This window comes from Epinephelus fuscoguttatus, linkage group LG9 (assembly GCF_011397635.1).
Source record: "Epinephelus fuscoguttatus linkage group LG9, E.fuscoguttatus.final_Chr_v1".
Taxonomy (NCBI): Eukaryota; Metazoa; Chordata; class Actinopteri; order Perciformes; family Serranidae; genus Epinephelus; species Epinephelus fuscoguttatus.
The window spans coordinates 15,570,202-15,596,342 of NC_064760.1; the positions used below are offsets into that span (position 1 = coordinate 15,570,202).

Sequence of the window (26,141 nt, forward strand, 5' to 3'; positions counted from 1 at the left end):
TAATGGTTTCTGTCACACGTTAGTCGCTGCTGAGAAGTCGAACTGCCTGTTCACGAGTAGGACAGCTTTGAATATTACTAGTGAAGCTCTAGAGATTAAAAAACGGTGTTTGGGATAACCCTAGAAATTTGCCAAAAGAAACCACCTAAACCCTTTTTCCATTGCCATGCCACGCCAAGCTGCGCCTGAGATGGACCTTCTCAGGAGTAGGTCCAAAAGCCGTGCCACCAGCCCTCAAGCACATAGTGGTGACGTCTCGCTGACCTCAGCCAGCTCCCGACGACCCCTGTTCAACTCCCCAATCAAACAAGTGTGTTGTGAAATGCTCCTCACCTCTGTCTGCAGGAGACCAGAGAGAGAGAAGTGTTTTTAAAAGCCTCTGTCTGTTCAGCTCTCAGTACGTCTGTAGCTTCTAACTGAATCTCTGTGGTTTGGAGTTTAGTTTCTCTCCTGCGTCCTGCTTTTACTTTAGATATCTGCTGTATTTTACTGTGTCACGTTCGCTATCAGCCATATTCTAAGATGTGTGTGCTCGAAACTCAGCTGATCGAACAAAAATTAATCCCCAATAGTTTCAATAAACAATTTTAGGTAGTTTTCTATCTCGCAAAATGCCAAATGTTTTCTGGTTTGGGCTTGGCAAACAGTAGGTTTCAATGCGTCTCTTTGTTCAGAGAAATTGAATGTCTTTGCCCAATCAAAGGTCCAAACACAAACAATTTGAAGACGTCATCTCGGTCTTTGGGAAATTGCTGTTTTCACTTGTAGACAAAATGAATCGTCAGTTATTTGAGGAAAAAAAATCAATAGTGAAAAACATAGTTTCAGTTCTGATGTGCTTTTAAGAAATATATATAGTGTAAAAGGATGTCTACAGATCCCGTTAAAAGTCTTAAATTTAACTTGGTTATATCTGTAACCTGTGTCAAGAGATGAATTGGCATCACACCTGTTGCTTTAGGAAACAGTTCATTCATAATTTTGTCATAGAAGTTGTTGATTTTATTGAACTATAAGACTCAAATAAGCTTCTTTCACTTACACGTACAGTAACTGTAACAATTTAGGAAGAATCTCTATTACATTACCAAACCCCAGACCAACTGAGGACATCACCTGTCAAACCCGAGTGTTTGTATCCATCAGCACTGCAGTGATGGCAGTTAATGTACTGTGAACTGTAATAAAACCGCCATAAAACAGCTCACCACCACTCCTCGCCTCCTTCATTTTAAGTCCTCGAAAGTGTCCCCAGTTAATAGGGTTGTGTTCGTTAACAAGCCTGTGAAGTCCTCGTCAGCAGCATTATCACAGCGACACACAGACACAGGCGGTTTTATCAGGCTTCTCTATGGCAGTGACAGCAGACAGCTCTGAAATTAGGGGCTCAGGGAGGGAGGCGAAGAGGCAAATAACATTATTACACATTGCCAGCTGTGTCTGAACACCAGGAATACCAATATAGCAGTTGTTGTGCAGACACACGCTTATACACACACAGAGCAGAGTGTTACCTCCGCAGTAGGCTCTGCCACAGACCTTCTGAGGTGTGAAGTGTGTGCAGGGTGCAGCGCTCCTCATTATTAACAGTAGTGTTGGCTTTGGCATCAGGAGAGAAGAGGCCAGCTTGGCTCAGCCAGCAGTCACAGCAATTTACAGGTCTGTCAAGAGAGAAAGAGGTCGACCAGAGGAGAGAATTAAAGAGCATTTAGAGCTGTGAAATAGACTGCAGACTGGGAGAATGAGCCGCCGGTGGATGTATGATGCGTTCATGTTGACTTTACTGCAGGGTTTTTATTATGGGGATCTAAATGTGTTTGCTTTATTATGCAACACTTGGCAGGAAACCATGAGTCTGGGGTTGTGAGTTTTGAGGTGATGTGTGTGTATTTGTCGTGCTAAGTTGGAGATTTTTCCAAGGTTTAGTAGCAGAGCGCCTGGCAAATGCCTGATAGCATCAGGATTTGTGCTTAGTGCCATGATAATCTTGTTTTACGCTGTATTATTTTCTTACTCTGGCTTGCAAATGAAAGCTCTGATCTTTCACTGGAGTACACATTGGTGTACGTTTTGTGTAGATATGTGAATCCATTCCTTTTTTTTTTAAATCTGCTTGTGCTTTCACAAGCAAGAATTCAACATTCCTGTGACGGGTTTTCTTTTTCTTTTCTTTTTGTTTTTTTCGGTCGCTCAACAGCATTTCCAGCAGACTCTCTCGGTCCAGGTCACTGAGACAGAGAGTGTCAAGAGGCCAGGCTGCTGAACCTCCGCGCAGAAATTGAACAAACCTTAACAACAGGATGAATAGATTCTTAATGACAGTGCTGTCCAAATCACTGTGGTGTCAGACAGACTGCAAGGGTCACAGTGTCCGCCCCTTCTCCTCTCCCCTCGGACAGGACACAGAATTGAAGAAGTATTTATAGAAAAGAGGCGACTGGAGACTTTAAAAACCATCTTCTACTTCAGTCTTCACCGGAACATGAGTCCTCTTCTAGTGTGACCCTGTATGATGATGATTCATAGGTGACGGGAATGATACTGACTCCTCTCTTTGTCCCTTTTGTGTGTGTGTGTGTGTGTGTGTTTGCAGAAGGTATCTGTAACATGACAATGGACTCCAACTCGATGACGATGCCCATGTCAGACCCCAACGCCTGGGCTACAGCCATGAACAACCTGGGGATGCCTCCTATAGGAATCACCGGACAGCAACTCATGCCAGGTATGACACTGCCGAAATGTTCCATTATACCACCGGCAAAGATAGTGCAGTTTGCCAATTGAATCTTTTAACAGGCATTCATTTGTCATGTTATTTTTACATTTAACCCGATACCAAGTATTTCTTTATTTAAAGCCTATTATTAAGCTGTTCTACCTCTTTCTAGAAGCATCCTACGCAGGCTTTCATATTTTTGTATTATCTGATTTCCTCTTATCTAATTTTGCAACAACAACATTTTATGTATTCACTTCAGAGCTGCAGCTTTAGTTCATACTCTGCTCCCATCCTAATAATCTTCTTCATTTTGGGTGCAATAGTTTTCTTCCCCCTCTGGCTATTTTCCCTTTACACGTAGCAAAGTGTTGAGATTATTAAAAAAACAAAACAAAACAGGAGACCTAAAGGAGATTCAGTGTTGTAAATTAATCAGAAACCTTAGTTTTTAAGATCTGTTTCCAAAGGCTGGCTGTCTTTTTGATCCAAAGTAGCTCATTTAAATTCTGTCATTTACAGAAGGAGCAGGACTTTTTTTTTTTTTTTAAAGTGGTGAGTTTGTTGATTAGCAGTTTTGTCTTTGACTGCATTAGTGTTCAGGAGTGTAGAATATCAGCGACTGTGGCTTTGAAGGATGAGGGAGTGGATTCCATGTGTAGCTGCATTAGTCAGGTAAGATACTCTCACTGGCCACTTGCTAGTACCAGGTTGGACCCTTTTTGCCTTCAGAGCTGCCTTAATTCTTGGTGTCATAGATTCAGCAAGGTGCTGGAAACATTCCTCAGAGATGTTGGTCCATATTAACATGATAGCATCACACATTTGCTGCAGATTTGTCAGCTGCACATCCATGATGTGAATCTCCCATTCCACCACATCCCAAAGGTGCTCTATTGGACTGAGATCTGGTGACTGTGGAGGCCATTGGAGTACAGTGAACTCATTGTCATGTTCAAGAAGCCAGTTTGAGATGATCTGAGCTTTGTGGCATGGTGCGTTATCCTGCTGGAAGTAGCCATCAGAAGATGGGTACACTGTGGTCATAAAGGGATGGACACGGTCAGCAACAATACTCAGGTAGGCTGTGGTGTTTAAACCATGCTCAGTTGGTACTAAGGGGCCCAAAGTGTGCCAAGAAAACATCCTCCACACCATTACACCACCACCAGCAGCCTGAACTGTTGATACAAGGCAGGATGGATCCATGCTTTCATGTTGTTGACACCAAATTCTGACCCTACCATCTGAATGTGGCAGCAGAAATCCAGACTCATCAGACCAGGCAACGTTTTTCCAATCTTCTATTGTCCAGTTTTGGTGAGCCTGTGTGAACTGTAGCCTCAGTTTTCTGTTGTTAGCTGACAGGAGTGGCACCTGGTGTGGTCTTCTGCTGCTGTAGCCCATCTGCTTCAAGGTTGGACGTGTTGTTGGTTCAGAGATGGTCTTCTGCAGACCTTGGTTGTAACCAGTGGTTATTTGAGTTACTGTTGTCTTTCTATCATCTTGAACCAGTCTGGCCATTCTCCTCTGACCTCTGGCATCAACAAGGCATTTTCACCCAGAGAACTGCTGCTCACTGGATATTTTCTCTTTGTCGGACCATCCTCTGTAAACCCTAGAGATGGCTGTGTGTGAAAATCCTAGTAGATCAGCAGTTTCTGACAGACTGGCACCAACAACCATGCCACGTTCAAAGTCACTTAAATCACCCTCATTCTGATGCTCTTCAGCAGGTCGTCGTCACCATGTCTACATGCCTAAATGCATTGAGTTGCTGCCATGTGATTGGCTGATTAGCTATTTGTGTTAACGAGCAGTTACCTAATAAAGTGGCCGGTGAGTGTAAGTATGTTGCAATAAATGGTGTACCATAAAGAATGCTGTTACAGTAGTCAGTTCTGAATGTGATGAAGGTGTGGATGAGAGTTCAGCAGCAGAGGGGGAAAGTGATGGGAAGGAGAGGTTGTTGTCAAAAATAGTTAATGGCGGGTGGCAACCGGCGTTTTAGGTGCATTATCGCACCCGCCTGCAGGCATACAGATGGTTTAATTATATTAAAAACTAAACAACATTTATTATATCTCTAACAAGGAAAGTTACATCTAGATAATTATTGTAATCATTTTATCGCCTTGTCCTGATGCGGCAGAATCAAACAGTGTCGGCATCATTAAAACTATAAACTTTACTTGCCACCAAGTTGAAGTTCACGTTGAGTATGAATCCCCAATTCTCATTTCACATCCTAAAACATTCACATTGTCTTCTTTTTCCAAGCAGTTATCAGGATTTTACAGCAGTCCCCGTGAGTTTTGTCAGACAAAGACATAAGCATATATATTTTTCTCATTTGTGCTCTTCTGTTTATATCAGGTAATGTGCACACCAGAGAGCTGAGCTCAGCACGCAACAATGACAGAGAGTCTATTGTCATCGCTTTAATAGCATCTGTGTAACAGTTGGGAACCAGACATTTATGGGGATGAAAACAATGACATTTCATTCATTTGATTATTTCTCCTGTGTTAATACAACCTCAAGGAGCATTTTGTAAGCACAAGGTTGAGCTACTGTGTTCTGATCTGCCACTGTGATACTCAGCCGTACCGATTGCTCTGCTATCTATAACATTAGGTTCAGCAGCACCCTCCCACTCTCCATCTCTGAAGAGTTATTCTGCCATGTCTTTTCTCTATCCTCAGTAGAAAGCCTTTCCCTAAAGCCTTTTATAAATCACTTCCCACTTCTTAGCTGAAATGCACTTTCATATTTGAAATATGCCAGGCTTGTGTGTACGTGTGTGTAGATGCATGTGTGTACACACTTGGAGACGAACAGTCTCCCAAATGCACTCCTCGAGAAATATTAAGGGAAGCGCATACACACACATACACGCTCAGGCCTGGCATATATTTTAAAAAATGGTAAACAAAAGCCTTTCTGCTGAGGAGAGAGAAGACAAGTGGTAAAGGAACATCTCAGAAAGGGAAGTAGAGGAACTGAACCTAATGCTAGAGGTGAAGCCTGGATGCTGGACACACACACGTCCATTCAAGAGTGTGTGTGTCAGATGATGTGCGCATTGAAGGTGCCAACATTCTCCACTTAAACTCCGTTTGCAGCACCTTTCCAGCAGACATAATAACTCACCGTAGCAGGAGAGGCTCATTAATAACACTAATGATGGCTCTGTTCCATTTAAAGTGTCCAATTATTAAGTTGTGCCAGTGATGCGGCGTGCACGACGCCAGAGCCCTGAAACTGGCACACATGAATTGAATGCAGCAATTAGTGATGTTATAAGCTGCATCAGTGTTTGGAAAGTCAAAATGCCTGCTGTAAGAAAGTTCAAATTAACTGCTCCTACATTTAATCAGAGCCTCTGCCAGTTTCGGCCTACAGTCATACTTAAAACCAAGTGCATGCACTGGTTTGTTTTGGACTGGAGGACTGAGTAAGATAATTTGATCTGTGTGTGAAAGAACAGACCTTTTTTCACAGCAGATGTTTAACTTCTCTCAGCGGGAAAAAGCACAGGTCAAACACATTTGAGATCAGGTCTTCCATTGAGCCAGTTAGCCAGCATGTGCACATGTAGTTGATTTTAATATTATCAGTTACACCTGTGCTTCTCCTGAAATGGCATGCCAAAATGTCTGCTGTGAAAAGGTTAACGGCCCTGCACGCCCACAGAGGTTATTTTCACCTATCAATATGGGATGGATGGAGGATATAAGAGTGTGACCCGAGCCGCTGGAGAGAGTAGTAACCGAGCCCGATCCAAACCCCACCTATGCCAGATGCAGTTAATGTAACGGTACTTAAGCACTGAGTTCGTCACCGCACACTATTGTTGTTACCATGGCTACAGCTTGACTGTATGCTGTGATTCCATGTGGCACCTTGTAAATGGCCATCAACAGACACTGTTTTATGTAGGCTTATTTAGGTCGATGGTTTTAACACACACGTCACACACACACATTAAGCAAAGTCATCAGCAGTAATGATACAGTTTATATTATCCAACCATCATGGTTTATTTATTTAGCGCTATTGTAAGGGGAAAGGACTGTATCCACTATGAAAGACTTCAGCGCTGTCCTCCTGTGTTCGATCGAAAGGCCAGAATTTCCCGAGCAAGTACACCGAACTTTGGGTAACGCTACGTGATGACATATTTTGTTACCCTACATGAACACAAATAATGTGTTCGGCGATCAATTAAGTATTTCTGATTTTGATTCTGAATATTTACTGCGCATGCTGCGTCTTTAACCGCCTGGAAAATGCAAAATCTGGCGTTGGGTGCTACTCTTGTACCTTTTCTGTGAGAGCGTTCAAGAGCGCGGCGGCAAGTTGCATCTGACGCTACTAAGCAACCTTAACAAGCACCGTTTCATAGCGTATTTACCTGAAATCCTGAATGCCTAGCTGATCTTCTTTCAGGTGCTGTTTGTGTGTAGACCTACGTTAAAAACAACGAATTTGAGGGCGCAAAAATTGCTTCATGTGAACGGCCCCTAAAATAGCCAGTGTGTGTGTTCAAGTTTTGTAACGTAAATAACAAACCCATGACTCGAACCCAAACATCATCTGTAAAGCCTGATCTGCAGGGTCTCATCGTTTGGCTCCGATCGGGTATCCAGACTCTAGTAGAGGTGTGCATGATCAATTCAGTCATTGAGCAACTCAAGACACTTTTATGTGTGGAGAATTGGTCATGTGAGGGTTACAAATACTTTGCATTGACAATATGGCACTAATTGCATAAAAGTTGTTTTCAGTTGCTTTTAATATCGGAATTTGGTGGATTAAAGCGTCTATGTTGTGTTGTTTCACCAGGAAATTGTGTATTATTCAGCAAAAAATAATTTGGCTTTATTGCAACTTTCAGAAAAATCGTAGTTTCCCAATTGTTATGACATCTTGGATGTTGATGTGAATACTATTCTCAAGTCTAAAAATGGTATTTACAACTTTATGACCTGAATGTGGCATCAGGTTGTAGGTTGATGGAGCTATGCTGGGATTACACAAGTTCACCTGACCCCATTTACAGTATTAATTAGAGAGACAAAGGTGTAATTAATCCAGTTTAAGAGATGCAACAAACTAACAGAGTGAGGTAGACTTCAATCAAGTCTTTACACACTCTCATCAGACAACATAGTTAACCTGTCTCGTGTGCGTTCACCATAGGTGTTCAGGGTCTTTCAAACCTCAACGAGGATGATACATCAGGTATCAGAAGCAGTTCCAGAGGGGTGATGCAGAGGGGAAAGGAGGGAGGAGACAGTGATGGAGAGGGAGGGGATTAGAGTTAGGAGGACAGCTGTGTCTCTCCTCATGAATCACCTGGAAAAACATCTGGCATTTCCCAACCTTTCTGTCTTCTTCTTTCCTTTTTCCTTTCCTGCTCCCCCTCCGTCACTTGCCTAAATTACCCAACATCTCATTTATATCTCATTACAGCTGAGTCAGCCACTGTAACCCAGAGCCACATCAGAGCACATGCTGAGCCCCTTTACAGACTTTGACTGCTCTGAGTCACACTGACATGATCCGGTGGGCTCCAACAGAACACACTGTAAACTGAAGGTGTAGCTAGGGTCGGGTAGCGTTCACATCTGAACTGATACTGGTACTAGTGCCAGTGATTCAATGCTCGTATCCAGTGATGCCTCTTTTTAGTGCTTTATTTTCTGTGTAATAACAAAAAATGTAATTTCTGAACAAGCTGCAGGGGTGACGTCGTCGACTAAAACTCAATTTTGCCCCTCAGCCCTTTTCTAATCACACACAGAGCTAATCTTCTGTCTCTGTCTGTCTGCTTGTGTGTGTGTGCGTCGTCTTGTCTAGCAGTGATACTAGGCTATTACTAAAATAATATAGAAAAGAAAATAGACCAGATGCCAAATTAATTGTGGCAGATCAGTGCTGCAGTGATAGTTTTGGCTGGCTGAGAAGCCGATGGCGCGGCAGTGGTGCAACCACAGAGCTCTATGGCAAGCTCCCTGACTTCTGAGCACTTTCACCTACTGTTCAAAGTTGAACCCGGCCCCTTGGAGCTCTTTTGCTGGCTTCCAGGCTTCAGGGTGCTTAACATCACTTCCAACCTTTGTCTTAACCAGGCGTTCTCATCCAAGCCCTGTTTCCACCAAGCAGTACGGTTCAGTTCAGTTCAGTTCAGTACGCTTTTTTCTGTTTCCACTGTGAAAAGTTGTAGATGGTACCAGTGCAGCCGCTCTGTACCTTCCCCATTTTTGGTCCCCCCTCTGTTGGGGTACCTAGCACACAGATGTGGTACTAGAAGGTGGAGCTGTGAACACTGCAGTCTGTTGATTGGTCAATAGAGGACAGTCACTCTGCTCAGGGCTGAAATGTGGCTGGTTTTGAGGCTCATGTAACCACTGTTCATACTGTGGAGAGTTGTGGTAACTGTAACTATATATGAAAGGATGTTTTGCTGCCTCTTGCAGCAGCCGTTTTTCTGAGGGAAAAACTCAATGCACAAACTGATGATGTGACTCCATCAGCACACCTTAAATATTCCATATGACAATGTTGACATATGACATACACTTTTAGTAATGAGTGGATCTTCAAGTGTTTATATTTATTAATTTCGACTGGATTATGTGAACGCCGTATATTCTGATTCCTCACTCGGAGGGGGAAAAAAAGCGGAGCATTGTTCCTGTGGGCTCCGGCAACACGAACTTGCCTGAGAAGGTCGAAATGCACAAACCTGTTATGAGAGACTCTCACTGCAGCCTGTTTTATTTTCTTCTGAAAATGTCGGCATGCAGCCTCGTTCTGTGGATGATAAACGAGGTGCAGACTTACCTCGGTGTCACCAGGGAAGAGCCAGGAAATGAGTGCTGGTCGGAGCAGTGAGTGACAAAACCCCACCCACATTTAAGCGTACATTTTGCAGTGGAAACATTAGGGTCTAGGTGCCATGTCTGAAGGGTTACTTTTGGTTCCAAAGGTACCATACCCAAAGTGTTTGGTGGAAACTGGGCTCTAGATGCGCTCTCAGGTATTGAAATTTGGCATCCATTGATTCAATGTGAATCTGTAGTCAGTAGTACCGATGTCATTTGATCGGTACCCTTGAAAGAACCAAGTCAGGTACCCAAACCGATGTGTAGCCAGTCCAACAATTGAGAAGTAATTAATGTATTAATAACATAATTGTTAATAAATTCAAACCTTGTTTTTCTCTCCCAGATGGACAGCAAAAAAATCCTTGTGATATGTAAATTTCACAAATGTGCTGCTGTTTTATCATCTTTCCACACTCCAGAGGAATTTTACATATATTACTCACCAGCTTATGTTTTTCCACCCATGCATTTGTCTCCTCACTCAAGCCCAAAGAACTTTACTTGTTGAACCCCAGGAGAAATATGTAAGTGGGAAGAGATCCACTTAAGCAATCTCCCCTTGCTTGCCTCTTTCTCTCAGTTTACAACAATAAATTGGGATGAAGAAGCTCAAGGTTAGCCGCTAACAGTGCCACAGTATTTAATAAATTCAGCCTTTGTACTTCCGTACCCGATTTACTTTGTGCTTAACGTGGCATCTGCACGCCTCCTTTTTGCTTTATGACATTGCTGTGAGCACAAAGCTTGGAGGCTCACACATTCACATGATGTTGCAATCTTCTTCTGTCACGCAGCACTTGTTACCAGAGTACCTTGTGCCTTTGAAGTAATCCAGGTGGATTAGTTATTGATTCTCCATCATGACTGAACATCATCTTTGTCTCCTTTTTGTTTCACCTCTAAACAACAGGGGAGAATTCACCGTCACTCTCTTTGTCCTCTTTTAATTTGATTTTTTTCACGGCTGCTCGCATGTCTCCTGCATGTAGGTTTAAGTGGGTTTTTATGTGTCAGTTTCAGGCTCATTCATTAAAAGAGACTGCCTGAGCCTGAGTGCTTTCATTACGCATTAGAGTTTGCCTCCGTTTCATCCACTGTGAGCCTGGAATATATTTCTTCACCACTGAGTCTTTCCCTGCCTCCAGCCAAGTGGATTTATCCAGACGGACAGCTGGATAAACAGACCACTGTGGGCAGAGCCTTGAACAATCTGCAGCCTCACAAAGCCCGGTGCACATCTCCAATGATGACAATTTTATTTCTATAGATGGACCAGGCAGTGGTTGTGTATGTTAGAAAGTTATTATTACATGTTTGTGTTAGCGACGTGTTTGGATTGGGGGAGGAACTGGACTCGGGCCATAGGCATGAGTCAAGTTTGTACAGAGGAGGTTTTGTGATGTCGGTCCTACCGGTGTTTGATAGCACCTGGAAGTTGCTGTCTTCTCTGATCTGTATTCTTTATTTGTGTTCTTAAGGTGGGAGTGTGGACAGAAATGGAAGATAATATAATAAGCATGTTTTCTTTATCATATAATCACCTGAAAATAAGAACCATTGTGTCTTCGTTACCTTAAAATGAGCTGTTTATATCTACATTGCGAGCAGGTCCTTGTCCAAAGAGAAATCCATGTTGCACCATTTCTACAGTAGCCCTGAACAGACAAACCAAACACTTGCTCTAGATGAGGCCATTCTTGATTTTGCGTTTGCCATCGTAGTTGGTAGTCTCTCCATGACAAGAGTGTCAACACAGATTTTTTGACATGGAACTGGAAGAGGGATCTCTCCTCTCTTGCTTTTATTGGGGTTTCTCCCTCATTGTTTTCTCTTTCTCTCCTCATCTGAATGGAGGATCTGAGGATAGAGGGTGTCGCCTTTTGGACAGATTTTAAATCCCTCTGAGGCACATTAGTGTTTTGTGTTTCTGACCCAACCCAAGCTGTCCCCTCCAAAAAAACTGAGGGGGAACAAAGGACGAAACCAGGGGAGAAGTCAAGTAGAGTCCCCACCCTTCCTCAGAGAGCAATAAAAACCATAGGTGGAAAAAGGAAAAAAACTTATAATATGAAGTTGCAAAAGTTAACAGAAATCCCAAAACAACAGTACTAATTAAGTTGAGTTGAATGAGCAAGAATATAGAGTAAATATTCGTCACATTGCACCAACTTTCAAGTCAGTTGCGTAAAGTAAGTGGGGTAGGGTTTAAGGGGGAAGGGTCAATGTCAGGGCAGCTTGGATGATATGTGTGACAGTCAGCTGCTGTACAGTAGCTTGAAAGACGGAGACAGCCCCCCTCTTCCACACAGCTCAGGGGAGAAGAGTTTCCAGAGTCCTGGGAATAAATAAGACCCAAAACATGTGAGGTGAGGAGCAAGACTCCAGGACAGAGCTGAATTTAAGGAATCAGTTTCAGGCATGGTAGGGTCTGGCACATCTCTGGAGGAGCAGTGTTGTGTATTGATTTCTGCCCTCAAAACAGCTGCAGTTGGAGAGTCTAGTTTTTATTCTTCTGAACATAACGTTGTGAACTATCAGTGTTAGTTTCAATGATTGGTGCTGTTCTGCAACTGTGTTCCCCCAGTCGGAGCATAGGGCGCTTGTTTAATTTTGTAAAACCCCAAGATGTAAATAGTAAGGTAAACCCCTGATCAGACACAGAGTTCCTGTGATTATGGAACTTGAAAAGTCACAGCAGGGTTTTCCTTCTGGTCAGAGAAAGTTATGGTGCATGACTCAGATTTCAGAAATACTATCAGAATTTGTTTTGGATTTTTTTGTAACTAGAAATATGAAAGAGACAGTTCACCCCAGAATCAAAAATACACATATTTCCTTCTTACCTGTAGTGCTATGTATCAGTCTAGATTGTTTTGGTGTGAGTTGCAGAGGGTTTGTGATATGGGCCATAGAGATGTCTCTTTTGTGTGTCTCTTTTCAGAACTCATAACCTGGTTTCTCAAGATAATCCATACAACTATTTTCTGTCTACCAAACTTCACCTACCAACCATATCACTGCACAGACAGAAGCATGCATCTACTGCTAGCTCACCTAGCACCACTGGCTTAGCTAACGTTACATTAATTTTTACATCTCGCACTGTCACAAGTATGAGCCTCTCATCCATGAGTAGATGCACGCTTCCTTCTGCGCAGTGCTACGGTTTGCCGGTGTAGTTCGGTAGAAAGAAAATAGTTCGTACATGAAACTAATCACAACAAGGTCTGTGGATTTTCTTGAGTTTTCGGGTCATGATTTCTAGAAAGAGACATTGCTGTTGAGTTTTCACATGTATTTTTTGGCACTTTGAGCACCACAAGCTGAGTGCCATCTAGTTCCAATATATCGGAGAGAAGGGAGACATCTCTACGGCCAATATCTCCAACACTCACACCAAAACCATCACCAGCCTCGGGATCTAGATTGCTCCTTAGTCATTAGTTCAAGGTCCCACAGTTTAATAAATTTAGTATCATACTTGCGTTTAGCCATGTGGTTGGGCGAGTTTGCTGTCTCTGTCAAGTAGCTGTTCGACTCTACAGCAGGAAACAGCACTTCAACATAAAAGCTCTGTGCTGGAAATTCACTGTACTTAAAATTCAAGTGTTTTTTGACAAAGTTGACACATTCCCGAGTCACTTGCGGTCCATTCAGAACAGGCCCTCGACCTTCTTTAGGACCGCGACGCACCAGTTGGGAACCACTAATCTAGACTGATAAATTGCACTACAGGTAAGAGGAAAAATATGTTTTTAATTTAAGGTTGAACTGTCTCTTTAAACATTGTGGATCTAGTTTCTTTTGCGCGAGCATCACTGACTACATTTATCCCTTTGACTAATGCTTATCCAAACCATGAGACAAGCAAAATCTTCAGATGTTCCAAATGTGTCTCATGTCAGGAACATTATGTGGATAAGTCATGTCTTGCGGTTAGCACGTCCAAATTGTGGTGAGTGGAATCCCAGTCCAACTGTGAGAACAGAACAGAGCTGGGAACAGTAACGGCAAGAATCAACATCTGGTTTCTACATCTTTGACATCTGACAGAGACGGAGAGAGTATATCCTTTTCCAGGAGGGCTCACCATGTATTTCCCCAACCTTCATCATCAGTTCTCTCTCTAGCAAGTCCAGACCATAAGCAGAACCAGATGGGAAGCTATAGAGTTTCTCCTCCATATTTCAGTCAAAATACAGACCTCCCAGGGTGGTTTTTATTATACGACACTCGACAGTATGAATTGTATCACTGTTTCTGTGGATGTTGTCGGTTCCGCGGTACATTTGGCTTTGATCAAAAGACTAAAGCAACCTTTTTGGCTTGTGATGCCTTAGAATGAAGCAGTGTCTCCTTTGTTTTTAAAGCACTTTGTAACTTCTTTGGGAGAAGTGCTCAAAAAGTCCTTATCACAAGTTATGGCCTCAGTGTGGATATGAGTTGTGAGCACTTCTATCAAAAAGAGATTTTCCCTTTTCCAGATAGTTTTATTTGAATGTTTTTGGATACCCGAAGACAGAGAAGAATCGATTGAAGTCAGAAATGTATTTTTTTTAATCTCTTTAATCTTGTGTCCAATCCTAGCTCCTAAATTTGACTACACAACACCCAAAGCCTCTAACACCAAACCACCTTTCAGTCAAGCTTAGTGAAAAGTAGCATTGTTTGTTTTTTTCTGTTGGCAGACTTTCTTTTTTTTTTGTATTTGTCTGACCTTGAAAGTTAAGTGTGTTTTTGCCTAACCAATAACTGAGCAGCAGCCCTGTCCCTGCACAACATCTTGGCTTTTGTAATAGACTTCTCTAATGATAATAGATGTCTTTATTTACAGGTAAATGGGGTCTGTTAGCCATTTTTTAGTTTTCTATTGTGGGTCAAAGTGAAATGTGAGGAGCCAACAAAAGATGCTGCACAGCCACACACACACTCTACCATAAGGAGAATATTTAGCATTTTAAAAACATGTATTTGCAAGGTTATCATAATTAATTTAGATGCACATTCTCATGCATGGATACACACACACACACACACACACACACACACACACACACACACACACACACACACACACACACACACAAACTCAAACACCCTGGAGAATAGATAAGCAGGCTCCAGGGACAGACGACTGTTCCCTGAATAAACAACCACTCCTTTGTCTGCTGCATCCCACTCATCCTCATCCCTCTCCCCACGGTTGCCACATACCCCTCCACCACTGTACACAAACACACACACACAAACCCACAGTGGAATATATGAAAACTTAGTGTCATGCTTCATTGCCAGCCATCTAAACCGTGCTCCTCATATGAATTTAGAGGGCACAAGACGCCCCTTCCAGATATGAATCAAGGTCCTCTTATTTTCTCACATTAGCTCACCTGGATTAACATCAGGAAATACATTGGCTGACAGACATTCCTTTGCCGTAAGCGTTTTCCAATCCTTGGACTGAATGCCGTGTCCCTTTCTGCTGACTGCTCAGGAGCTGCACTGGTACAATGCCAGAGGTTTTTGGCTGCGTGTAGGCGGACAGAGTGGATATACAGTATGTTGGGGGGGGGGGATACACAGCAGTAGTTATAGGGCTACAGAAATGGGACTTTCTGACAGTTCTTCCTATCCATGGCAGCTATATTAGATTGTAGGCAAGATATTGTTAAAGGCTAGATTTGTTATGGAGATTTGACTGTGAAGGTGTCAGATAAAGGAGACGGATTTTTGGAGGGCAACGCAAGGAAGCAGATTCTTATTTAGATATAATGGAATAAGGAGATGGAATACGTTTCATAAACAGGAAGGGGCTTTTTTAAATTCTGTCCCGCAGGCTGGAGAAATGTCCCTGTAAGAGAAATGAAGTCGGAAATGTTCATATAAAAATGCAAAGAGGGGGACGCTTGGCAGAGATTGAGACAGGCAGATTTCAGCCACTGGTAGGGTTCCAGGTGGCGTGGCTAGCTCGCCTCATTAGAGAATATTATCCAGCATGCCTCACAGCAACCGCCCATGTCCCCCTCACACACTCCCACCCACCCGCCTCTGACTGCTAGAAGGGACGTTTACCCTGGAAATCAGAGAGGAGAAAGACGGGGAGGGGAGAGGAGGATGACATTAATAGCCAGGAGCTTCACACAATCAAATGTCAGGTTGGTTTTTTTTTCTTCTTTTTTTAAAGTCTCTCTGCACCTCCTGATTGATGGGCAGCTCCAAATGTAATTACTTTGAACAAACCTCCAGGAAATAGATTGTTTAACATCAGATGGAAGGTAGAGGAGAGGAGAATTTGTACAATAGTTTAGCAGGGCTAACTTTCTCCTCCTCTGATTGCTAAGTTTGTACAACCTTGATTCCTTTGCTCACGTCTTATGCTGCAAGCCATTGTTCTTGGAACGTGGCAATGACAACCTTTGACACAGGAAGGTGCGATGCAAGTGCGAGCCAGAATTCTGAATCAGCACACCAGATGTCACATCAACATAGCAGCACATAGAGTGAACCGTTGTCATCAAATTTTGCTTTATGTGGTGTGAAAACGTGTTGTAACTGTGTAGCTGACATTTCCATTTCCAGTCAGTTGATTTGTGCTTGATGCTGATCTTTGTGAGTATGGGTGTTTCTGTCTCCTCTGGCTGTGGTAGTTCACACTATTATGCTCGGCACCTGTTTGCAGAATTTTGAGGTGTTTATTTTAATGAGCAAAGGTGAGCGAGACATTTGGCTTATTTCACACACCTTTATCTGTTTGCTAATGAGGCTGTTGTAATTAAGGTAGGTCCTCTGTAGATGCTCGTGGAGCTCAAACATTTTTTGCCATTGGCATCCATGTTTTCCCGAGCAGATGCACTGGGATGTGCTTAGATCAGAGGTTGGGGAATACTGACTTGGAGTCATCGACTTCCAGATTGCAGTGGATTGCAGCATTAGTCCCTTTCACCTGTGGTGCAGGCAGAGGAGGCGAGGAGGAGACACAAGGAGAGAGGAGATGAGGCAACAGGGATTTCACAAAATGAGACTTTAGTGCTTTAGAACCCAACGTGTGGATCATCGTGAGTAACTAATACAACTGTTGAATACGTAAAGAAAAAAACGCTTTCATTTGAGTCCTGCACATACCAGGGTTTGAACAGTATATTTCAGCTGTGTGTCACACCTCTTTTATACGTCACGGGAGGGAGCTCGGAGTAGAGCCACTGCTTCTTCGCGTCGAAAGGGTCAGTTGAGGTGGTTTGGGCATCTGATCAGGATGCCTTCTGGGCGCCTCCTGTTGGAGGTGTTCCAGGCACGTCCCACTGGTAGGAGACCCCAGGGTAGACCCAGGACACACTGGAGGGATTACATATCTCATCTGGCCTGGGAACGCCTTGGGGTCCCCCAGGAGGAGCTGGAAAGCGTTGCTGGGGAGAGGGACGTCTGGAATGTTTTGCTCGGCCTGCCGCCCCCCCGCCCCAGCTTCGGATAACCGGTTAAAAACGAATAGATGGAGGCAAGGGGCCAAAAAGACTTCCGCAAATGATACACCTGTGCATCCTCACAAGGTGGGGTGTTAAACTTTCCTGTATTGAAAGACAGGGTGGTAAAAATTCTGTCATAATCTATTGTAAACTGCCAGTTTAATTTTCATTTTTTATTGATAATAAGACATATTTAATAGCTTTTCATGATCATTTAATAATTAATATGGAGAAGAGGCTTAGAGATTATGCATTTGTAAGCAGGAGTGTACTGTGGTGCTTGTTTTTTAAAAACTGGAGCACGTCTATGACAAATGCACACGCATGCACGCACATGTTTATGTTCAACCATAAGATTAAAGGATGTTTTGCTGCCTTTTCATCTTTACTAGTTCACAGTTAGCAGCTAAAGACTGAGAAAGAAAAAAAAAATGTTTTATTGGCTTTCTTGCATAACGTACACTCCAGTGCTGATAGGATCTTCAAGCGCTTGAAAATAATATATATATATATTACAACCAGACTATTCAATCTGTGTATATGCTGTTTCCTCACTTGGAGAGCATGGAGAGAAAAGATAAACTGAGGAACCGATGATAAAAAAAAAAATCTTTGCTGTCAGCTGCGTGACATCTTGCAATGACATGTAGTAATATAGTCCTACCATGTCGTGCACATGAGATCAACGACACAACTAGACAATAGTTTAGTAATATGCACAAGCCGTCAACTGGACAGTGGTGTGACATACAGTTACAGTAGATCGCTCTCAGTGTTCTGTCAAAATGACAGACAGCCTTCAGATTTTTTCGTCACTGTTCTCTTCGGTTAAAGAGACCTCTGAATTCCTCGCTCACAGCTCCATCAGCAAGCCTCCTCTCTCCTCACTCCTCGAGATGCATTGAAGGAATTGAGACATCCTTCAAGATGGCGCGCTGAGATCGATTTCCAGGTCACAGACGGGAGGACGGAGAAGAGGGGAGACGAGGAGGCACAAAATAGAGAGAAATGAGAAGAGCCCTCTGCGTGTATTTGTGCATGTGCACTCATGCGTGTTCCTGTACAAGGAAGGGGTGTTAGCAGGGAGATGTTTGTGAGTTTTCAGTTTGAGAACATGAGTGAGAGAAGAGACTGAGGCTCTTAGACGAGCGCGGTAAAAAGGATCAGACAGATGTGTGGCCATGTGTGGGTGGACCCAGCCCCAGGTTTCTTTTGTTGTTCTTCTTCGAGAGGACACTTGTGCTCTCTAAACCTCTCTGTGAAGTTTCTCCTGTGTCAAAGAGACCTACGCTTCCACTCGCTCTCATTGAGTGCACAACAGATCGGCTTGTAGTGCATGCTTTATCTCAGCTGCACTGTTTAATATGCATCATTTATTACCTGAACATACTGTTGATTTCAAAGAAAGCATTTTAATATTCAAATTAAATGCATAATATAAAATGTAAAATGTCAAAAGCAGAGTTTTTCATTTGTTGTTGTTGTTTCTTTTTGGGATGCAGCTAATAATTATTTTCATTTTCAATAAGTTTGCTGATTATTTATCAATTTTTAGTGCGTGAAATGCCAGAAAATAGCAAAAAATGCCCATCACAGCTTTCCAGAGCTCAAGGATACATGTTTGAATTGCTTGTTTTGTTCAATCAAACAGTCCCAAACCCAAAAATATTCACTTTACTGTCACAGAAGACAAAGAAAACCACCAAATATTCATAACTGAGAAGCTAGAATCACTGAATTTGCCTAAATTATGACTTAAATGTTTAACTGATTCTGAAAAGTGTTGCTGATTAATTTCCTGTCGATCGACTAATAATTACAGCTCTCCTCTCAGGTGCTTTGCGGCTGGATTCATCCATGCCCATTTGCACAATTGTCAAAGCTGCCCTTCATCAGCCGGCTCCTGTTATCTAATCCATCCCAGGCTGGTCTCTAAATTACCATCCATCTAGTTTGCTGGTTGAATAAACATAAGTAATTGTCTCATAGAACTATTCTCTGTTCAATCATGTTCTCATTATTTAGTGTGTGCTACCCTTCACTGTTTTAAATCACAGTTAAGCATCATCCCATTGTTAGTTGATAATACCTACTCCCACAGTCCTTAGGTATTCAAGGCAGAATGCCTCGTCATTTATTAAAACTAAATTGAAATCATTCTGAATATATTTTTGGTGCGCTATTTTTTGAGCTTGAATCCATAGCTTCAGACGTACAGTGTGTATTTATTTCTGACCCTCCACTGTTTCTTAGCCACACTAGCCAGTGGTGGAAGATCATTAAGGAATAATTCCACACCAAAAATATTCTCTTAGCAAGTAAGGCCAGGACACATGCCACGTCTTTAACCACCTGGAAAATGTAAGGTTGTGCGCTGGGTGCTGCTTTTGTGCCTACTGTGTGCCAGCTTTCAAGGGTGCAGGGACAGTTGTGCCCGACAGAGCGATCATAAACAGTACCATATCGTAGCTGACTTATCTTAAGTCCCAAGCTCGGAGCTGATCTCCTTATAGGCGCTGTTATTTAAATGTGTAAAAGGCCTAAAATGGTCCTGAAATGCCTAAAATATACTCTTAGCAAGTAAGGCCTGGACATATGCCATGTCTTTAACCGTCTTTGAAAATGTGAGGTTGGGCACTGGGTGCTGCGCTCGTGCCTGAACTTCTTCTCTGTATTTATCTTAGGACTGACATTTACAGACAAAGGAAAGATATCTACCCTCTGTGATTGGATGATTGGTTTTTGGTGCTCTACTGTCTGTGCCTGAATCCATAGGTCCAGACGTGCAGTGTATATTTATTTCTAACCTTTTACTGTTTTTTTGCCACACTAGCCAGTGGTGGAAGATCATTAAGGAATAACTCCACACCAAAAATATCCTCTTAGCAAGTAAGGCCCAGACACATGCCATGTCTTTAACCACCTGGAAAATGGGCGCAGGGTGCCGCTCTTGTGCCTATTATGTGCCAACTTTCAAGGGCACAGAGGCAGGTTGTGTCTGACAAAGCGACCATAAATGGTATCATATCATAGCTGACTTACCCAAAGTCCCAAGTTCAGAGCTGATCTTCTTCCAGACGTTGTTTTTTAAGTGTGTAAAAGGCCTAAAATGTCTGTGGGACAGACGTAAAGCACGGGGTAACCCTGCCCTGAAATGATCAACTTCTCTGTATTTATCTTAGAACTAATAGTTGTGAAAGAAAGGGGAGATATCTCTATGTTTTTGGGACACTACTGTTTGAACCTGAATCCATAGCTTTAGATATACAGTCTATATTTTGTTCTAACCTTCTAATGTTTCTCAGCCACCCTAGCCAGCAGTGGAAGATCATTAACTTAAGTGAAAGGAACAATTCCACACCAAAAATATATTCTCAGCAAGTAAGGCCCAGACACATGCCACGTCTTTAACTACCTGGAAAATGCGAGGTCAGGTGCTGGTTACTACTCTCGTGCCTGCTGTGTTCCAACTTTCAAGGGCGCAGAGGCAAGTTGTGCCTGACAAAGCAACCACAAACAGTATCAAATCATAACTGACTTACCCGAAGTCCCAGGTTCGGGGCTGACCTTTTTCCTCTCCATATTTATCGTAGACCCGATATTCACGGCGGAAAGGGAAGATACCTTTTCACTGTGATTGGTTGTCCCTTGTCATATGATGTGTGGTATGCTTTGCTACACTCCAAAAGTTGAACTTTGTTGCAGCAGTTGCATCCTGGATTACATTTGGGAACGCTTGCATGTCAAGATGGCATTGTTCTCATTTTTAAGCACGCGTACCGCACATCTACGTTGACAACAATGGATCTGAAGGCGCAAAGGGCATGGGCACAGGGCCTTAAAGTCCTGCCTTCAAAGTGTTATTGTCAGCTAAATGCTATTGAAGTATCCAAAGTAGAAGTGCTTATTTTGCAGAATGGCACCTCTGGAAATGTTGAATGTTGTAACAGGTGCAGGTGGGACTAATGGTCACTAATTTATAGACTGTTGAACAGTATAATCTTTAAGAATTTATCATACTTTGTAAGTTCAACACATTTTGTACGGTATGTTAAGTCTTAATCTGAGAAGTAGGGCTGCAAATTACAACTGTATACATTATTTATTAATGATGAATTGTTTGTCTTGTTTTGTCAATCCAAAATCCAAAGATGCTCAGTTCATGATCACATAAGACTTCAATAATAAAGCTCATTAGTCTTACTGTTCACTTTCTGAACTTTGATTAGACTCAGTTTCACCTTTCTGCTAGATTTCTCTTAAATTTGTCTCACATCAAACTGACGAGTCAGATATTGCAATAGTTGCTGATTCATATACAGTAGATGTAATGCAGAGATTTTCCGCCCAGTAGCTGTTCGAGTAAATACAGAATGTTAGTCACGTTGGGAGCTGTGTGAAGGTACGACTTCAGTTTGCAGCTGGTGTGAAACAGTTGTGGGGGACAGTGGTTCTGTGTGGCTCTAACACTCTTTGAAGCCTTTTGTGCTAGTATTAGATAAAACCACTGTGATGTAGGTGCCCCGATGACCCACTCACCCACTCGTCCCTGTAGCATTACAGATTAGTGCATGGTGAATGGAGCTGCCTGACTGCATGTCCTTTTATATTTGTTATGAAAGTGGAACTCTGTGCTCTGTAGCAGCAAATGCTTATTAACCTCATTCACACCCACCTTCATATGATCTGCTAATAATGTAACTCAGGATTGATTTCAAAATCTTATTGATGTCCTATAATGCTGCTGTGTGACAAGGGCCTGGCTTTAATGTTAAGATTTTTTATTTCTCCATTTTTTCTTTGCTATGACATTTTCACTTATTGTGGTTTATACTATTATAAAAATAGTATGTGACAACAGATGACCAAGCTCAGCTTAAAACCTAGAGCATTGCCTTTACAGTGAATATAGTAATTATGGTAATAATATACGATACAAGTATTTAAAAACAGGAGACACAAACAGCAAAATAAACAACAATAAAATAATAAAATCCCAAGGAGATTTTTTTAAGAAGGATAGTACTCCTAATTAAAACAAGTTGATAGTGGTAAAAATCCTAAACCACTGAGACAGGTTTAAGAAAAAGAAAAGAAATATCAAACAGTAGCCATGATGGTAGAAAAAACTGGAATTAATTCAAAGCAAGATTATAAAATAAGCTGTTTGTTAACACTTTCAACAGACGTTATTTGTCTTATTTATGATGGGAGTTTGTTTTTGGTGTACAAAAACAAGCCGCTGCTCCACCAACTTTTTGTAACTCGTTTCTGGTTCATTTTAAACATTTTCTCTTTGGCATTTTGGATGCAGAAGCCAAAAGAAAGCCAGAAAAGAAAATGAACTGTGAACTTAGGCATCGCTGAAATCATCTCTGCATCTGTTGTGTTTTGGTGGACCAGGTAGCTCCAGACTTGATTTAATTTGGTTTATTTATTTTGAGCATTTAAAAAAATAAAATAAAATAGAATATATTATAGAAAAATACCTTACAAAACCGAGACAAACAATAACTAATGAACAGACTTACACTGAGAATATAAATTAGCATTTCGTGCCTGAGAAGGAGTAGGAAGAACTAACCGGCTAGTCTAGCCCTGCCCACAATCACAAACTATACTCATCCATCACTAATCAAACTATTACATAAATACACTCTCCTCACCATCGATCAACCTCACATTTACATCATTCCACTTCTTAATAACCAATATTACCCCGTGCATGAAACAAACACGAATTTAGAATACTGACAACAGTATGACCCTCAGTGTGCTTTACATTGATGACATTTGATTTCTTCACCCAGTGCGTTCCACAAAATAGACAGCTGACTATTTCTACAAAGAATGAACAATTAGGCTCGCTTGTTTGATGAAATTGCACCAGTTGTTAATTCTTTGCCTCTACTTGGCAACATCAGGTCCAAAGTGTATCTGTCGTTGCTTTCATTTTCTATGGGTGGCGCTGGTTGGCATTTGTGTAGATGGTCTGCAGTGCTCCCTCTTGTGGAGAATCTGCAGCCTGTAAGATTTTAATTTGTAAGGGGATTTAGTGGGATTTATAGTTGTGCGGCAGACGTTGTGAGCATTTATACTTGTGTGGCGGTGTGTCTGTGTCACTCTGCAGTTACACCTCCAAAACACTAGTTAGCAGCGTAGGTTTTCTGAGAAGTGCTGTAAAGTTTTGTTGATTCAAAACACACCCAAAACACACATTAAACACACATTAAACATGGCTTAATAGAGATGATTTCAAACACAAGTACACAAATCAGCTTCACTATAACTCGCAGCATTCACAGACAAACACTTGTCTTTATCTGGACACATTTTCCCTGAAGGACAAATCACACACAAGACTTAAAATGCTATTTTTGTGGAGGCTTTATTGTCTTCACAATTTATTGTTTCTTATCTGTGTAATAAAAGTAAATAAAAGAGGGAGAGAAATGGTTTCAGCTGACAAAAATAGGTCTGCGTCGCAATGACGTGTAGTGACATTTCTGGGGAGGTGCATGTCAGGCTACAGCGTAAGCTCCATGTCGATGTAGAGCCTACATCGATTCGATGCAGAAGTATACATTCCACATTACAAGCTGGTCCTTTTAAGTCCTTTGCACATATACAAGTGATAAAGACAGGATGCATCATATCTGTTTGACTTTATCAGGGCGACTGGCTGTTGTGATGGTGCTGCTAAAATTTAATCGCATGGTGTCGCTTGTGGAAAACTGTTTTTCTGGAGTTTTGTACTTCAGGACATCCGTAAGTTGGAGAGTTTATCCTCTTAAAGCTGCAGCTGTGATGGGCAGAAAATGATGGGAAAGTGTTTCTTTTTTCTGTCAGGCCCCTAAACTCTAAAAAATACTACAGGATGGCCGTTCACACTCGCAGGCAAAACAGTCAAATCCACCCGTGTGATGCTTTTTTAAATGTAAACAACATAAAATAAATGTATATCTAAAATAAATGTATAAACACGTACAGTGGATGAAGTGCACCCGTCTACATGTTCATCTGTGTCTACTTACAGCACACATTGTAATGAGCAGCACTGCAGGAGGGAGGAAATAATGGTATGTTAGTGATGAAACATGTCCTCGAGCTACGTTGTTAAAAGTGGAGATGAGAGAAGTCTGCTGAAGCTGGAAATCCTTAGGAAGAAGTAAATAATCTCCTTTATTACACAACGCCCTGCTACATGCTTCAGGTCTCAGGCTCTTAATGGATGAGGATAAATACATAGGCGCACACACTCCAACACACGCTCCAGAGGGAACATGAGCAGCACTGCAGTGAAATTGCACCAGCCATGCCCTGATGTAACCAGATCGTTTCCTCCATGCGAGCCGAAATCTAGTTTGCGTCTGCATCAAGAGACGACATGTGAACTCATAAGCATGTCTCCTAATTTTACCGCTGGAACAGTTGAGCATTGGCTCGGCAGAAAAATGCAATATGATTTCGAGAAATATAATTTCCAAGATATTTTTAGTGTGTTTTCTTCTTCTACAACCTCCCACAACGCTGAATTCAGTCTTGGTGTGCACTGGGTTTTGTTTTCTCAGTCCCTTTTTTTGTAAAGTGTTTGGCATTCACGTTGGTTGTTGCACCAGCCTCTCATCTTCCATCCATCCTTGGTTATCTTCCCTCCCACTACACGTCTTCTTCTCCTTCACCCTAACATGCAGAAGAAGCCATTAATTGCCTGGCAACCAGGGTCCCTCTTATCTTCTGTTCCCTCTCACTCGGACATCTGGTGAGAGGCTGATGGTGAGGTCATCAGCAGACATATATTCCATATATTTCCCTTTTAATGTCATTTTACTGTGTTTTCCTTTCTCTATCTGGCCTTCGTTTCTCTTTCCTCATTTTTGTCCTTCAGCCAGTTTTATCAGTCTAACGTCTTTATTACACCCTCCTGGCTCCAGGGACCTATTCTGAGTCCTCTGTAATGTGCATATTTCTTTATTCTCCTTCACTGAGTGTCATTTAATCCATCCATTTTCTTTGCCACAGTAGATTTAGAGGAAATCACTTAGAAGGAAATGTAGTATCTATTTCCAGTTAATGGTGTATACTGTAGAACAGTAAATATGATTTCTCCTTTACTGGATTTATTGCTCTTGAAGATTATAGAAGTCAGAATTGTAAGGGACTGTTCGTTACTTATCAGAGGACAGAGGGTGGCTGGAGTGTAACTTTTTTTTTATCTTCATCCTCTATGAATTAATAAATATTTTCCCTTGAGTCTCCCTGAGTGACTAAGGGAAAAAACCATGGCCCTGCTTTCACTATAAATAAGTATTTTTTCTATATTCACACCAAAGGTAGATAGTAGGGTAACGGAGCCAATGCATCTAGCAAACGGCACAGAGGAGGTGAAAGTTATCATCAAAACAAACAGCTGATTTCTAATGCAAATCCTCCTGACAAATCACATCATCACACAAGCTGCGTGTGCACTTCTGCAGAGTATGGGTGCATGACAGCCACCTGTCCTACCACTTGAAACCAACACTTAATAAGCCTACACATTACACACACATCACAGCCAGCATCAGCTACATGTGCAATGGCTGTTTTCCTAAATAAAGCATAACATAGACAACATTACAGCAGCGGCCAGAATTTAACCATTATTTAAGACTCAATCAATTGAATCAATTGAAGGAGACCCTCATTTTCACTGATGCAGAACGTGAACAACTACATAAAAAAACAATCAGTAAGCAACCTAAAATACAGTAGAATACACAGATAACCAATATGCAAACATGTTCAAATGGAAATAAAATCTTACTAAGTAACAAACCATATTAAAGATGTTTTATAGCTGAAAGTTAAAAGTCAGAATAATTAACATGTTATGGAGTAGATGTATAGTGAAAAGCATTTACATCAGTCAAAATGAGATCTGAAATAAAGCACTTCAAAAGCCATAATGGTGGCAGAGAGTCCCAGTTTAAGGTCTGTTGCAAATTATTCCATGTATAAGGTGCACTGTGAGAGAATGACATTTTTCCTAGATCAGTTCTGATTAAGGGAATGTGGAGCTACAAC

General features: G+C 41.8%; 1 protein-coding gene across 5 annotated transcripts in view; it reads left to right on the top strand.

Annotated features, from left to right (window-relative positions):
• LOC125894527 (ecto-NOX disulfide-thiol exchanger 2-like) overlaps nt 1-26,141 on the top strand; it is a 277,435-nt gene that overhangs the window by 179,563 nt on the left and 71,731 nt on the right. For all 5 annotated transcript variants that reach the window (XM_049585992.1, XM_049585993.1, XM_049585995.1 and 2 more), the window contains one exon: nt 2,594-2,725. In XM_049585992.1, the coding sequence (XP_049441949.1) occupies nt 2,594-2,725 (132 nt within the window). The remainder of the gene's footprint in view (nt 1-2,593; nt 2,726-26,141) is intronic.